A 15,003-nucleotide genomic window follows, 5' to 3' on the forward strand; every position below is an offset into this window, starting at 1 on the left:
GGTTTTTGTTGGTTGGAATATTCTGTTAGACATGAGACAAATGCTGTATTTCTTCAAAAGGTTTTTCAGTTTGAGCAGCTTATTTCTTCTCATAAACTGCATTCTAAGAGGCAACGCTGTAAGCAAGGCAGAATAATAGTGTGTATGTAAATAGAGAAAATCACTCTCCTTTGCATGTAAATAACTCAAGTAAAACTTTATATTTGTAGCATTAGAGAAGCACTTGTTACACTTTGAAAGGTCAACTTTTAAGCTAAGGAATCTTTTTCAAGAAGCAGAAACATTACTACACACTTTTGTTGAAAGGAGAAACATCTTTCTGATAGAAGAATAGTGTGAAAATGCCTCTCTGATGTGCAATTTGGAGTCTTAGGGCACTACTGCTCAAGTACAGGAGTTTGATTTTCCTAATACCTGGCTTGGGCAGACAAGCATAAGCAATATTAATGACTAGAAAGTAGTTTCTGTTCAGTTGGATAATGACTGATTTAGTTGATGCCACCCTTTTCTCTTGCAGAGAATTGCTCTATGCTATTGAGCAAGCCAAATTAGACCTCTGAAATCCACAAGTACAAGCTGGTTGTGGTGAGCTTACTTGTAATGAATCATCCTAAATTCAAACGCACTATCATGAACTAGATGGAGTTAGTTTCTTAAACTGTTGACACCAGAATCTTAAATGCCATTTCCAGGTGCGTTACCTTCTTTTGGGATCTGAAATAGGATTTTTCTTGAATGGAGAGGGCCTAACTCAAGGTGTTTTATGCAGGTATTTTTGACACCTGAGCATTTCTCCAACACATCCACTCTCATTACATCAGGAACAAGTCTGCAGTGCTTTTCATATGAAGTGACACATTTGAGGCCAAGAATTGTGAAGGTAAAGGGTGACCTGCAGAGAATCAGCAGGCAGCCATTACTGGTAGAGCAAGGCACAGTGTGTTGTGGTGTCCTTTCTGGTTCATAGTGTTCCCTTCATCTTGCTGAGGATTGCTGGCTAGTCAAGGGCCATTTTGGAGAGGTGAAGATGAACATTGTAAGACCTTCAGGTACAGTCAAAGCCAGTACCTACTGGGAAATACAAAGAAATGGATTGGTAGGTGCTTAGTCTCAGGGTAAACAGACAGTCCTCTCCGAGTTTGTTCACACTGGGTCTCATCCCCCTTTGCAGGATGTTATTCCACCTGGAAGAAGGGATACCAGTGCACTGGAATTGTGCACTGAATTGTCTTATATCTGATTTTATATTTGGTTTTCCAATCACAAATGAAGTCACTGCTTCATTTTGAATTATCCAATACTGGTTGCCTCATTTGTCCTGGAACCTAATATCTTTAAAGATACTTCAGTGAGTTTAGTTTCCATTTGTAAATCAACCTTGGGCACACAGAAAACATGGCAACAATGAACTGTGTGGCAACATGTAGTCCACTTTTTCCAGAGTTTAATTTTTTTAACAGATTTATGAAGAATTACCTACCAAAAGCTCTACAGAAGTTCAGTTATACCCATTTCTTCGTCATTCCATAAGTTTGAGTGACTATTGGCGTTAGTAAATATTCAAGAACAAGCCCTGAAGGACCCATCTATTGTTCACCATTGGATAAGAGAAAATGGTGCCCTCTGTATAGTTCTGCTATTTCACAAACTGGGGTTTGTTCATCAGTTATTCTGAATTGTGATGGAGTCCACACCAGTTTACTGCACCTTACAGTTTTCTTTTTGCTCCTCTTGCTCAGGTAGTCCTTGTTGGTTTAGAGAATTTTTGGCTTTGTGCATCATATGACTCTCCGTGGTATTATCAGAGGCACTTTTTGTGGACTGCTTATATGGGCAAAGTGGTGACCTTGAAGTAGATTGCATTGGTGACAAAGCTGTTAGCGCTTGGGACTTTTCTTCACCATAAACCTGTAACGCAAACGAAAATGTCCTGTTTTACTGGTAACAGAAAACCATGGGTCAAGAGACTCACTGCAAAGGACTAAACATTGGGAATTTGCAAAAACCATCTATACACATATTGAAAATATCTTGACAACACTCATCACTTTGAACATACAATACATTAAGACTTGATATCGTTTCAGTGTGCTGTAAGATGGAATATCTGCAACACAGCTGGCAAGCTATTTTGCTAGAAGCAGAGAAAAGCTAAACCAGGAACAGACAGTACCCAATCTGCTTACTAAGGTACCAGGTATAGAATCATAGAATAGTTAGGGTTGGAAAGGACCTTAAGATCACCTATTTCCAATTGCCTGCTATGGGCAGGGGCATCACACACTAAAACCATGTCACCCAAGGCTCCATCCAACCTGGCCTTGAATGCTGCCAGGGATGGAGGATTCACAATTTCTTGGGCAACTTGTTCCAATGCCTCACCACCCTCACAGTAAAGAGCTTCTTCCTTATATCTAACCTAAACTTCTCCTGTTTAAGCCTGAACTCATCACCCCTTGTCCTGTCACTACAGTCCCTGATGAAGAGTCCCTCTCCAGCATCCTTGTGGGGCCTCTTCAGACACTGGAAGCTGCTCTGAGGTCTCCACACAGCTTCTCTTCTCCAGGCTGAACAGCCCCAGTTTTCTCAGCCTGTCTTCATATGGAGGTACTCAAGCCCCTGATCATCCTCATGGATGTTGTGTGGGACAGGTTGAATGCTTTGCATAAGTCCAGGTAGATAACACCAACTGCTCTGCCTCTATCCATCAGTTCTGTAGCCCCATAAGAGAAGGCCACCAAATTGGTCAGGCAGGATTTCCCCTTAGTGAAGGGATGCTGGCTGTCACCAAGCACCCCATGGTTTTTCATGGGTTTTCCAGGAGAATCTGCTCCAAGATTTTGCCATGCAGAGATGAGACTGACTGGTCTGTAGTTCCATGGCCCTTCCATTTTCCCCTTTTTGAGCATCGCGGTTACATTACCCTTTTTCCACTCATCTGGAACTTCACCTGACTGCCATGATTTTTCAAATATGATGGACTGTATCGTATTGTATCCAAATACTGTATTGTGCACCGAGACCTGTAATTCATTTTCTCTGTATGTATTCTGGGAACATAAACCAAAGTTGTCACTGTTTTTGCTGACACCTGGACAGAAACCACTGCTTTCACATTTTAACTGATGTGCAGTCAAAGCACTCCATTTAAATCCTACATTAAATTCACATAGGAAAGGGAAGAAAGTTGCATATGAAAATGACAGGGAACATTTTAAACACCTTGAGGAATTTGCAACAGTTTGCAACTGAGTGTCTGAAATGAAGTACACATAAGTACCTGTCAAAGACAAGGAAAGAAGGCTTATTTCACTTTTAAAATAAGACACATAGTTTGTTGTATTAATATGAAATATAAACCAACATGTTTTAAGGGTTTCAACAAACGATGACAGGATATTCTGAGCAATTCCACCAGAAATTCCCAGATGTACACGTATATCCAGCAGTGTCCAAGAGAGGAGGACACACATTCCTGCAACTGTTGACTTTGGCATATTTACAGGTGGTGGAACAAAACAACCCTGAAATCTGAATGTCTCCTGCATAGCTGAGGGTAAGGAGTAGCCTGTCCTTAGACCCAGACAATACAAGCTTAGGCAAAGAGGAGAACTGCTTGGGAAATCCCTCCCCCAGGTAAAGTAAAACCAATTTATTACTGATAGCTTGTTATTTGCTGTAACCTTGACTATGGCCAGTGAGAGCCTACAACAAGCTTATGCCAGCTGGGAGGCGATTACTACACAACATTCTGTGTCCAAGGCTTCCTTTTGTTTTTGCACTACTTTGTTTCTTTAAAAGCAACAGCCTCAGCTTGTTTCTAAAGTTACAGGAAAACATACATAAATGAGTGGAAATGGAATTTATGGGCATCACTTAATGAAACAGTAATAAAACACAGCTCCAGGCAATGTCTAATAAGCAGCAAATTTTGGCAAGCAGGGTAGTTAACCCTCGAAATGACATACATGAATTCAGTGGAAACCCTCACTTCAAAATATAGATTTCCCATTGCTATAGCTCAAAACAAGGGAATATTTCTGTGTAACCTGGCAAACTGGAAGGATTTTTATCTAGTGGCATATTTCTGTGCAACCCTCATGTAAACAAGCAGCAAAATATAAAAGCTATTCTCTTATTGCTCAACTTGAGATAGCACTGTTAAAAGCTTTGAAGATTTCAGACAACAAACGATTTATTTCTGCCCTAATATTCTCTATTTCTCTCTAATCAGTGAAGCATTTGCACCAGCTTGGAAAGACCATGTTTTGCTGATGTTCTGTGAAGCACTCAGCAGTGTGCCATATTACTGAAACTTCATGCAAACTTCAGCTACTGAACAACTTTTTAACTAAAAATCAGCTTTCAAACCCTAACTCTGGTATTTGGTTTGATAACCTTAAAATCTGGTAAGCACTAACATGAAAGTCTGGTTTCTTTACCATCTAAATGTTCCCTATTTATGTGTTTAACAGCCTCTCAACTAGCTGTACTTATTTTACCACATCTTGAAGCTGAGATTCCAAGACAAGTTGTTAGGAGAAAACATTAAGCATCAATTCAGACTCCCAGAGGTTCATTCTTTTACTGTTAATGTTCTGAAACCTAAGAAACCACAGTATGAGGAATATCTGCTCTTTAATACCCATCATAAGAAACTGAAAATATACCTGTATTTGATCTGCATTACTTGGTGGGTTTCCCTATGAAGTCACAGATTACACCAAGGGAACAACTTGCAGATTGCTAAAACCTGTCACATTTTAGTGGTTCAGTACCTATGATCTTATCTTTACCACCTTATATATCCTCAGACTTACTTGGCAAGATGAACACATTTTATGTATGTATTAGTTTCCCCCAGAGCTTTCATACCCAGATGTATAGTTTTAAGGTACCTTTTGTGGTTTGCTGCCACCAGATGTCGAAGAGGAGCGCTCACCAAGATTATCTGGTCTATGTTTATGTACATCGTGCGCAGGCAAAGGCAGTTTCTCGCTTGGGGAAGCCAGATGGGGACTGGTTCTTGGATTTAGGGTGGCTCGATGTAAAACGTAAGGGCTAACCTTTCCACTGGTGATATCAGCAAACCCTGAAAAAGAAACAGCTTTATTAAAATCAGCCAAATAAGTTACACTGCCTCAAACAAATCACCTCTTTTTTTTCCACAATGAGGCTAAAAAAAAGAGGAAACTAAATTTGTTCTATTGAAGACAGTGGATCAAAAAGATTACTGAACAGATCTTGGGTATCCCAAAATGCATATGCAAGCCTTGGAAACTGTAGGCAAGGTGCAACAGTGATTCTGCAGCTAAAGCTTTTCAAACAGTGTTTGGTCTTTTTATTTACAGGTACATTATTATCTAGAGAATAATTACAGAAACATAGTGCTGTTATCAGAATTCACTCAGAACACAATATGGTGACATGACATGCTTGATTTTTCATACTTCTCTGTGCGGAGAACTACAGTGTTACAGGTTATCTATTATATTCTCTATTTAGCCTAGAAGTCAAATATTACCTGGCACATACATCCTCAGAACAGAAAATTATTCCAGAAAAACAATGCTGGTAAGAAAATGAAATGCCAATAACGTGCAGGCTTTGAGGTGATTCAGTATCTCTGTGGCTTGACTTCAATGACTGCAACTGCATTTATTTTACAGGGGTACTTAGCAGGTTGCTGAACATACATTATATTTTTCAAGCCCTGATTTGTGCATCTTCTCAGTCACTTTCTGTTACAGTGAACCCTTGCATGGAGTACTTAATTTCACTGCATTCATAGTAGGAAGAAACTGAGTTCTCATGAAGATGGCAATGTATTACTGCTGAGGGCAAGGGAGTTTTGACTCCGAGAACGTTAACTGATTTATTGTATTGGAAATTAACACATTTTAAATTGCTGATACTGGCATTGAAAGAAATAAAGGCCCAAAAAGAGGAAGGCACTCAGCTTCCCCACACACACAACTCTCCTCTCCAGTTTCTGGTCTCCAATCACCTTGCTACACACTACACCTCCAGTGAGGCGATGGAGAACAGGAGATGGGGGTCAGATCCTGCTCCTTGTTTTTAACCCAAGCGCTCAGGGATAGAGGAACCTGCTGGCTGTAGTCGCCCTGAGGTTGTACCTTTTTCCTCAGAGCTCCCCCTGCAGCCCTCACCACCAGCCACTAACTGGTCAGACCCTACATAGCTGTGCCTCTGACTTCATCAGGAGTTACACTGAAGGAACTGTGGGGCTATGGAGGGAGCAAACATGACTCCATCACAGCACAGTACTCTAGCATTCCAGTCTTGTGGCCTTTAAGATTAGACTCACTCCACATCTATTCTCCTGTAAGTTCCAGTCAGTGGTTCAAATAATGCTGTTAAATGACTAGAGCAAGTCTTCCATCACAAGACTTTGTTGCTGTTACGCAGTATATGCTTAGCCCCTCATACATCAGGAGAATGGTAGTTATTAAACCAATATAAACATATTATGCTAGTTTAATACCGCAGCTCCACAAACACTAACTTGGCACTAACTGGCACATCTCACATTAACTACTTTCACCTTCCATCACTGTCACCAAAAATGTTTGCACAGTCACCTACTCACCCACAGTAAAACTAATCCAGCAAACCAAAAGAGAAGAAAACCTACCCACCCTGCTCAGAGGATGTTTGCCTTTATAAAACATTATGAATACCTTTTTTCACTCCTTCTGGAAGCCCATCTGGCTCACTGACAGTGCTCTTCTCACCTAGCAGATCTTGACAGACATCATCCTTCCTTTTTTTCCTGGATAAAGACTCTGGCACAGGGGATCTTGGTTCTCCATTATCTTTCCTGTTGTCTTCATGTCTCTGCCTTTTACTTGAAAGCTTAGTAGCATCTTCAGCTGCCCTCATCTCTTTGACAGATTGATTGCTCCCTGTCAGTGAGTTATCTGAATTCAGCAAAGGAGTGCTGACAAGATTACTTGTTGGCTGTTTCAGCTGTGCACTCAACAAACTGACTTGTGTTTTTAGCATCTCATTTTCTTCCTCTAGTTTATAATATTTAACAATTAGAGAACAGTATTTCTCCAAGTTCTCATTTGCTTCTCTGGTTTTCACTTCTGTAGATTCCTGTAATTCCTCCAGTTTCAACTTCATTTCCTCCATAACAGCATTCTCATCGGCACCTTTCAAAGCAAAATATCATTATAACTGACAGAAAAATGCATATATAAGAGCTTACAATGGAATGGTTACACATCTTTTAACGAATTATACACGTTCAGTTACTGTGCCACTAGCAAAAGGTAAGTGACAGCGTATAACAAAATCAGTGATAAGACCCAATAACGTATTTGCTAAATAGGGAACAAACATGCACAATTCACAAAGAACCTTTGACCAGTGAATAGGCAAACATTTCCCTGTCGTTTTGTAACTGCTGAACACTCGAGTTTGTGCCCCTAGATTTAAATATCACTTCCAATACAGTGCATCTCATGAGAGGAGCCAAAATACAAAGAAGAGAACATGAGAATCAGTGGGGAAAGCTGGAAAACTGTTAAAGAACTTGTACGTGAACTTTGGATATTAAGAAAAACACTCCTCTTTTTCCTTAGCTCACTTTTAAACACAAACATGTAATATTTAAAATACCTATTCATAATCCAGAGTTGCCTCTGATACTTTAAGAGAAAGAAGACAAACTTTTTGACACGTTTGCAGTTGTACTTTTTTATGCTAGTTAAGAAGCATGTTCTGCATTAGAGCTGCATATGCAAATGGATATTTTAGGGGAAAGGGAAGTTTTACAAACTTAAACTGCTAAGAAGCATTAAGATGAAATCTAGATTTAGTTACCTTCTTTCCTACACTCTGTCATAGCTAGAGTTTTCTTGTTTAATAATTCATCATGTCCAACAAGTTGTTTCTGCAACGTTTCCTTTTCCTGTTCCATCTGTTTACAGGATTTCATCCACAGCTGCACTTCACTGTGGGTAAATTCATCTTCCTTCTTCTGTTGAACTATAATGTTGTCAGCCTACAAAATGAGAAATGTACTTATTACATCAGAAAGATAATTCTTCCATTTAAACATTAGAATGTAAAATGGAAGCTCAACTGTTATGCAAGATAAGCCATAGTGCTTGGTTGTCACATATACTTGTTTGCTTGCTTCCTTACAAACTCATTATAGCAGCTCCTTTACTGCAGGAAAAGAAAGTCCTTACTAGATAGCTCCATCTCTGGCAGTGCTCAAGCCCAGGCTGGACAGACCCTTGGTCAACATGGTTTAGGCTGAGGTGTCTCTGCCCATGGCAAGGGGTTGGAACTGGATGATCTTAAGGTCCTTTCCAACCCAAACCAGTTGTGATTCTATGATTAACTCATCAGAAAAACAAGAATTCAAATACCAATAAGAGAGACTTACTCTCTTCAGGTACACCTAACAGATTATGAATGCTCAGATTACTGATGTCAAGGCTAGCAGTTTACCTGTGAACTCTGAGGCAATAGTCCTTTTTCTATCTATTATCACTTCATTGATGTGACTTAACAAAGCATTAACAATTTCAAACTAATACTCCAAATTTTCAAGTACTCCCTCCTAGTCTGAGCCTCATTTACTCTCCATCCCCATTGCATCTTATTACAGCAGAGGCAAGATCACCTAGGCCCGCTTTGCACTCCAAACTCTGGCTCAACAAGACTGTTCTGAGAAGCAGCAGATCATTCCTTTTCCACCCATTCCTTTCCACCCACTGCCACACTCCTCAGCTGCTCTGTGCTCATGTGGCCTGTTTGCAAAAGCCATGCAGTGAGCACAAAGGAAGCCTTGTACACTCTGCATTTACACTACCCTGGGTAGTGTTTTCTGTCGCTAGCACAAATCCTACTGTCCTCTGTATCATTGGACTGCTGGTATTAAGCAAATTAACCCCACAGTGGAGGGCCCTATGGAATGAAGAACTGATGAGCAAGATGAATGTATTGCAACTCAGTGTTTACTTACAAGTAAATGGAATTGACTATTTTTCTTTAAGAGTACATTTAGAGAGATACTCATTCCTGGAGTGGGAGTACAGACATAGAGCCAGCAAAGAAACACAGACAGAAGCAGAACAAAACCAAACAGAACAGGTAGATAAGAAAATTTTACATAAATTCAGCAACAGGGACAGTTAAACTTCTCCTGTTCTACTAGAAAGCAAACTAAGCACATCTAGAACTGTTCTGAGCTACAAGTTGTTCACAGTATGTGGAACTCATATATTGTGATCATGGTTAACAGTTGTCAGTTAGAAAATTACACTAGTTAATAAATGTCATGAGAATTCTACTAAAATGGAATTGATAAATTCTCCAGAATCAAGAGCAATGTATCAAGACTAATGTTTAAGACGGATGATAAAAGATGCCATGGTCTAAATAATACACAAATTGAGGCACTGCAAAGTCTCTTTGAGTGTATTTTAGTCACAATCCTATTGCAATGTTCAGTGTAGACAGACTGCTGTATTGAGTATCACATACACCAGCCCTAGGTGGCACACATTGCAGAGTTTTTCTACTGTAGATCAATATTAACAATGTTTCCTCCATGCTCTATAGTCTCATTAATGAAACAAAGGCTGTATCAAAGTCAAGCCAAAGCTCTGGAGCACTGGCTCCCAATCCTATTTTATTTTACTACATAGTGCCATGGGTTTCATGTAATTGGCCATGCTTACATAACTTTTTCTTACCTTAGTTTTTAGGAGTTCTTCTAATGTTTGTTTAGCTTCTTTAAGGGAATTATTCAGCTCTTCTTTATTTGACTTCAAATGCTCTATTTCCAATTTTTGAGAGCTGATAAAGTGCTCCAGTGAATTCATCCTATCTTGACAGGCCTCAATTTCAGCTTCATTCTAGAGAAAGGAAATGTGCCTAATTACTATGATACCAAAAAAGGACCCCGACTTGAAACAAAGATGTGCTTAGGAGCATATCACAGCCCACAGGAATTCCACAGCGAATCTGCTCAGTGTGTTTTGAGGAGTTTAAAACTGAAAGAACAATTTGTCTCCAGTATATATTTTGAATACCAGAATCTTGCCTTTAAGAAGTCTGCCATTAGAAAGCCCTTGTATTTTAGTAAAAGTTGGTTTTAAATTTACTTTATATTCACAAGAAGGAGAACTATTAAGAAATAGTCATAGTAAATTGCTTGCCTGTGTCCTACTGGCCTCAAGTAGATAGTTATAGACAGATACTTCAGCAGAAAAGATGAAGTGTCTTTGTGCACAGCATGGCTGACAAACTCATTTCCAACAAATATGCCCTTATATCCTGAAGGGGTTAATCTTTCTTCCCCTTTCCTATTAAAACAACCATTTCCTGGACTAAAACATGCTGTTGCTTTATAGACAAATTCCATATACACTTACACAGAGTCCTGAGGTAAATTCACCTTTCACTGCTTGCTATACGGATAAAGGTTAATTCAACCTTTACTGGGTTCCAAGGTAAGTATATTTAGTTTGGCAATACTGTTAGAAATACTGTTCTTTTGTAATAGGATCAGCAAAATTTTGTAAAGTACATAGAATTAAAAACTCACAGCACCATTCTTCCCATTTTCTGATTTACCTTTCGGTTTGCTTCCATCAGAGCATCCTGATGTTCCTTCTCTGCTTGAAGTAATCTGGTTTTGTATTCTGATATTTCTCTCTTCATTTCACTTTCTTTTTCTTGCAGTTCTTTCTGGACCGTGCCCAATCTCTTAGTCAGCTCATTTTTTTCTGACACAGTTTGATGCAGCTGAATCTGTAAACAGTAATAGGACATCCTTTAGTATTTAGAATTTCCTCAATGGAGAAAGAGTTGACCCATTAAACTATTTCACTTTACATCTGAAACATCTCTGAATTCCCAAAACCAACCTGGTAAAGAAAAAAGTATTTAATAGTGGCTAAACACACTGATTAAAGAAGGAAACATCTGAATGCAAAAGGCAAAACAGAAGGCAAAGGAGGGTCTTCTAGAAAGAAATGTTATGATCTGCAGGGCATGGCCAGAGCATGTTTGCCAACACTTAAACAAGCAGCAGTGCCAAAATTAAAGCTTAACCTCTCTAAACACTGGTCCCTCTGAGAGCGACTCGGGAGGTTAAGGGTCACTTTTCTCACCTTCTTTTAAGATAACAAAACTTTCTAAGCATTTTCATTTTGACCCACTTTTAGAACTGTACTCTTTGGAGCAGTTTACCTGTATTTCCATACACATTTTCTGAAAGCTGCTGACATTTCCTTTCTTTTCCCACCCAAATTCCTTAACACAACAACAGAATCAAGCCTCATTATAATACTTTATAAATACTGTTAATAGGTCAGAAGACCATTTAAGCTGATTTAAACACAAAATATTGTTCATAAATGCTGTCTCAGAAGAGAACATTTAAGATTCAGAAGCAAGAACTTCTGATACTATACATTAGCACAGCTCCCTTGACCAACCTCCACACATTTACAGTACTTGAGCATCTAGCCTTGAACTCAGAAATACTACACATGGAGTAACTAACTTTGCTCTTTTCTGAATGTTCTTGAATAAGTTGTATTTCTTCAGCAAGCTTGTCTCTTTCTGTGGTAAATTCTTCCTGTAGTTGGGAAATCTTCTGTTCAGCATCACTTAGCTTGACTCGCAGCTCACTATGATTTCCCATCAGTTCATTTACCTGAAATGAAATTTTTCACAGTAATTTTTAATGACATGTGTCATGACCTCCAAATAAGCTCCTTATATACAGCAAAGCAGATTTTAAGATGAGTTATTTTATTCCCATAGCTGCCGTACCTCCAAGCAGCAGTCACAACAGCCTAATGCTGCTTTCACACGTTAAGTGCCCAACTGTTGTTTCGCTTTCCTTTGAGCTCCCAAAGTACTTTTTCTTGATATAAAAGCTCACTTATCCAATGCTAATTTGTTTTTTTTTTTTCCTCTTTATCTTCTAAAGGAAAGAGGAAACTACCCTGCATTATTTGATTACTTAAACTTCTATGCCTCCTTTCAAGCAACTTTCCCATTCACCCTACCCAAAACAATATCACGCTTTCCAGCTCTGTAACTTCAATGCAAACTCAGGATTCCATTGAAAGCATTTCAAAAATAGGATGCTTACTGTAAAAGTTAGTTATTATAAGGTATAATTTATTAAGGAAGTGCTAATCCCAGAGGACACTTTATCCTCACCCCTCAAAAGGGAGCTCTGTGCTAAAGGAAGCGGTATTACCTTTTCACGCAAAGTGCTCTTTTCACAACGAGTAGATTCCAGTTCTTTCTCAAGGTTCTTATAGGACACTTTTAGAATGTCCAGGATAGCCGGAAAGGTTTCATTCTCAGGAACATGTTGCTCCTTCAAATTCAACTCAGCAACCAAATTCAGCAGCCTCTCTTTTTCCTGTTGCCAGTGTGCGTGCTCGGGGTGCATATGTGTCAGCTGTAAAGACAGCTCCTCTCTTTCTTTCACCTCCTGTTCGAGATCACTGTTTTCCTGCACCTTTTCACTGAGCTTTTGCTTACAAAGCGTTAATTCTTGAACAAGTTCTTCCCTCATTTGATCCAATCTGATATTTTCATGTTTTAATTCCTGACATTCCTGTGACAGCATTGTTTTATCTTGCTCAAGATGAGCCACCTGGTTAATCAAGACTTGCTCTTTCGCTCTAGCATCTCCTTCCTCCTCTGATTTCTCACTCATCTCTTTGAGCTCAGATTTCAGCAATGCCATAGCATTTTCAAACTCTTCCTTGACTTGCAGCTTTTCTTCCTCCTTTTCTTCTAACAGTGTTGCTGTAGTCAATTTCTCAGCCTCTAGTTCAAGGATTCTTTCTTGCTTTTCTTTTAAATCTTTAGCCAAACATTCTTTTTGTGAGGTGAGGACTTCAATTTGTACGTTCAAACATTTCAGCTTTTCAGTCATCTCTTCCATCTCCACTGTTACTGTTTCTGCCTCTGCTTTTGCAGTCTCCAACTGAATAATTGCATCTTCTAGATTTTTCTCTGACATCTCCAGTTCCCTTTCAAGCCTCTCAGTTTTATCTAGAAGACAGTCAGCTTTCCGTTCACTCTCTTTCAGCTTTTGAGCAATGTGGAGCTTTTTCTTCTCATCCAATTCAATTTTGACTTTCAGCTTCTCAATTCCGTGTTTCATTTGGTCTACTTCTTTCTGTGCTGAGCCGAGTCTAGCAGCCAGTTCACCTTTCTCCATTAACAAGCCTTCCAAAGATCTGGAAAACTTTGAATTTTCCATTTCTGATGAACTTAATTTACTCCGCGTTATTTCCAGCTCTCTTACAATCAGCTCTTTCTCCTTCTTCAAATCCGCTGCTTCATTTTGGAGTTTTTCCTTTTCTAAGGTGAAAGACACGACATCATTTTCCAAACTTTGCAGCTTCTGCAGAAGATGCTCTTTTTCATTTGATAACTGATTTACGTCAGATTTTGCAGTCTCAAGCAGATTTGTTAGTGTCCTCACTTCACCCTCTAACCTTCTAATGAATTCATCAGAATCCACCTTGGCTGACTCCAGCTCTTTTAATTTCTCTTGTAGCTTCTGGCACTTCTGATCCAGTTCCTTTTTATTTTCAGTCAAAATACTCAGTTCTTGGTTAATGTGGTTTCTCTCAGCTGTGACTGAACCAAGTTGCTCTTGGAAGCTAGGAATAGTTTCCAGGTTAACTTCCGTCTCCTTTTCTAATTGCTGACATTTTGCCTGAAGCATTTCAGTATCATGCTCTGTGAATAAGATATGGTTCTTAATATTACCTTGCTCAGATTTAGGACTCCTCTGTTCGTTTTCAGCTGCAAGAAATTGGTCAGGACAATCTCTCTTGGTCATTTCTACATCATCCAATATGTCTGCTGTATTAGGGAATCTAACCTTGTATACCTCAAGCTCAGAATTTATGTTCTCAGGTTCGTTTTCTGCTGTAAGAGAGACTTGCTGGTTATTGACAGAAACTGATTCCAGTATTTCCTTTATGCCACAGTTTTCTCCCTTGACAACTACAGCAGCTTCTTCCAGTTCTGCAAAAGCTGAGCTCTTTGGAGCTAATTGTGGATTCTGAAAGTTCAGCTCCGAGTTTAATTGCTCAACTTTCATTAGTATATCAACATGTTTATGGCTTTCTTCCATCTTATAGATCCGCTTCAAGTTTTCAGCAGTCTGTTGTTTTGCCTCCTCCCGAAGCATTTCAGTGCTTATTTGATTTTCAGAGAAATACCCTGCACTCAAACACATCCTATTATTGGAAACTGATAATGCACTGGCATGGTCTGAAGGGCTAGTTATTTTTCCTGACATATTTCTACCCTCATGTTCTCCAGAAATCTCAGTGTAATTTTCCATTAGTCTTGCTTCAGTGGTCTCAGTTGCATTTTCACACACAGAGGGACCTCCTACAGCCATTTTCTCAATGGGGATTAGTTTACACCTTTTGTTTTTCAGCGCTGAGTTTTCAGTAGGCACCCCCGATCGATAAGGAGTACTGGTTTCTTGGTCAGTCATCTGCAAGGGTAAGAATCAACCCATTAAAAAAGTAAAAAGGAAAAGAAAACACATTAAGAATAAAAGAAGGTGAGCTTTAAAAGTTTTCTTAAACTAGTAAATACTACAATAAATAAATAGCATCCTCTACTTCAGAATCTGCTTTCTTATGGAAAGAGTTTACACTTGTTTCTACACCCATACAACTTTGGTCAAAAGGTTTTAAAGATATCGAGTGAGAACTTTCAGCCAAATTTACTGAAAGACTAAGTGCAAAGACATCACACACCTCCGTAGTTTGGGAAAACAAAGTGAAAAATTATGAGCATTGCTAATGGGGGAAAGTTTTACTGCTTACCTTCCATTAGACGCCAGAGAATCTTCAAGGAATACAAGCCCAAATCCTAAAAAAACCCAAATCTCTTTTCCAAATTACTACTGTGTCAGAGCTGGGCTTACATTTGGTGCCACCTGATGCTCTCATT

General features: G+C 39.2%; 1 protein-coding gene across 3 annotated transcripts in view; it reads right to left on the bottom strand.

The window, feature by feature from the left end:
- Positions 1-1,418: 1,418 nt before the first annotated feature.
- Positions 1,419-15,003, bottom strand: part of CENPF (centromere protein F) — a 41,238-nt gene continuing 27,653 nt past the window's right edge. For 2 of the 3 annotated variants that reach the window (XM_061475416.1, XM_061475419.1), the window contains 8 exons: positions 12,263-14,539; positions 11,555-11,707; positions 10,621-10,797; positions 9,738-9,899; positions 7,852-8,032; positions 6,702-7,178; positions 4,899-5,092; positions 1,419-1,908 (listed from right to left, as the gene is read on the bottom strand). In XM_061475416.1, coding sequence (XP_061331400.1) covers positions 1,699-1,908; positions 4,899-5,092; positions 6,702-7,178; positions 7,852-8,032; positions 9,738-9,899; positions 10,621-10,797; positions 11,555-11,707; positions 12,263-14,539 — 3,831 coding nt within the window. In that variant the 3' untranslated portion in view covers positions 1,419-1,698. The remainder of the gene's footprint in view (positions 1,909-4,898; positions 5,093-6,701; positions 7,179-7,851; positions 8,033-9,737; positions 9,900-10,620; positions 10,798-11,554; positions 11,708-12,262; positions 14,540-15,003) is intronic. The other variant, XM_061475417.1, reaches the window with a different exon arrangement.

This window comes from Pezoporus flaviventris, unplaced genomic scaffold (genome assembly GCF_033815535.1).
Source record: "Pezoporus flaviventris isolate CSIRO_AGI_PZ_B2104156 unplaced genomic scaffold, CSIRO_AGI_Pfla_v1 ptg000083l, whole genome shotgun sequence".
Lineage (NCBI taxonomy): Eukaryota > Metazoa > Chordata > Aves > Psittaciformes > Psittacidae > Pezoporus > Pezoporus flaviventris.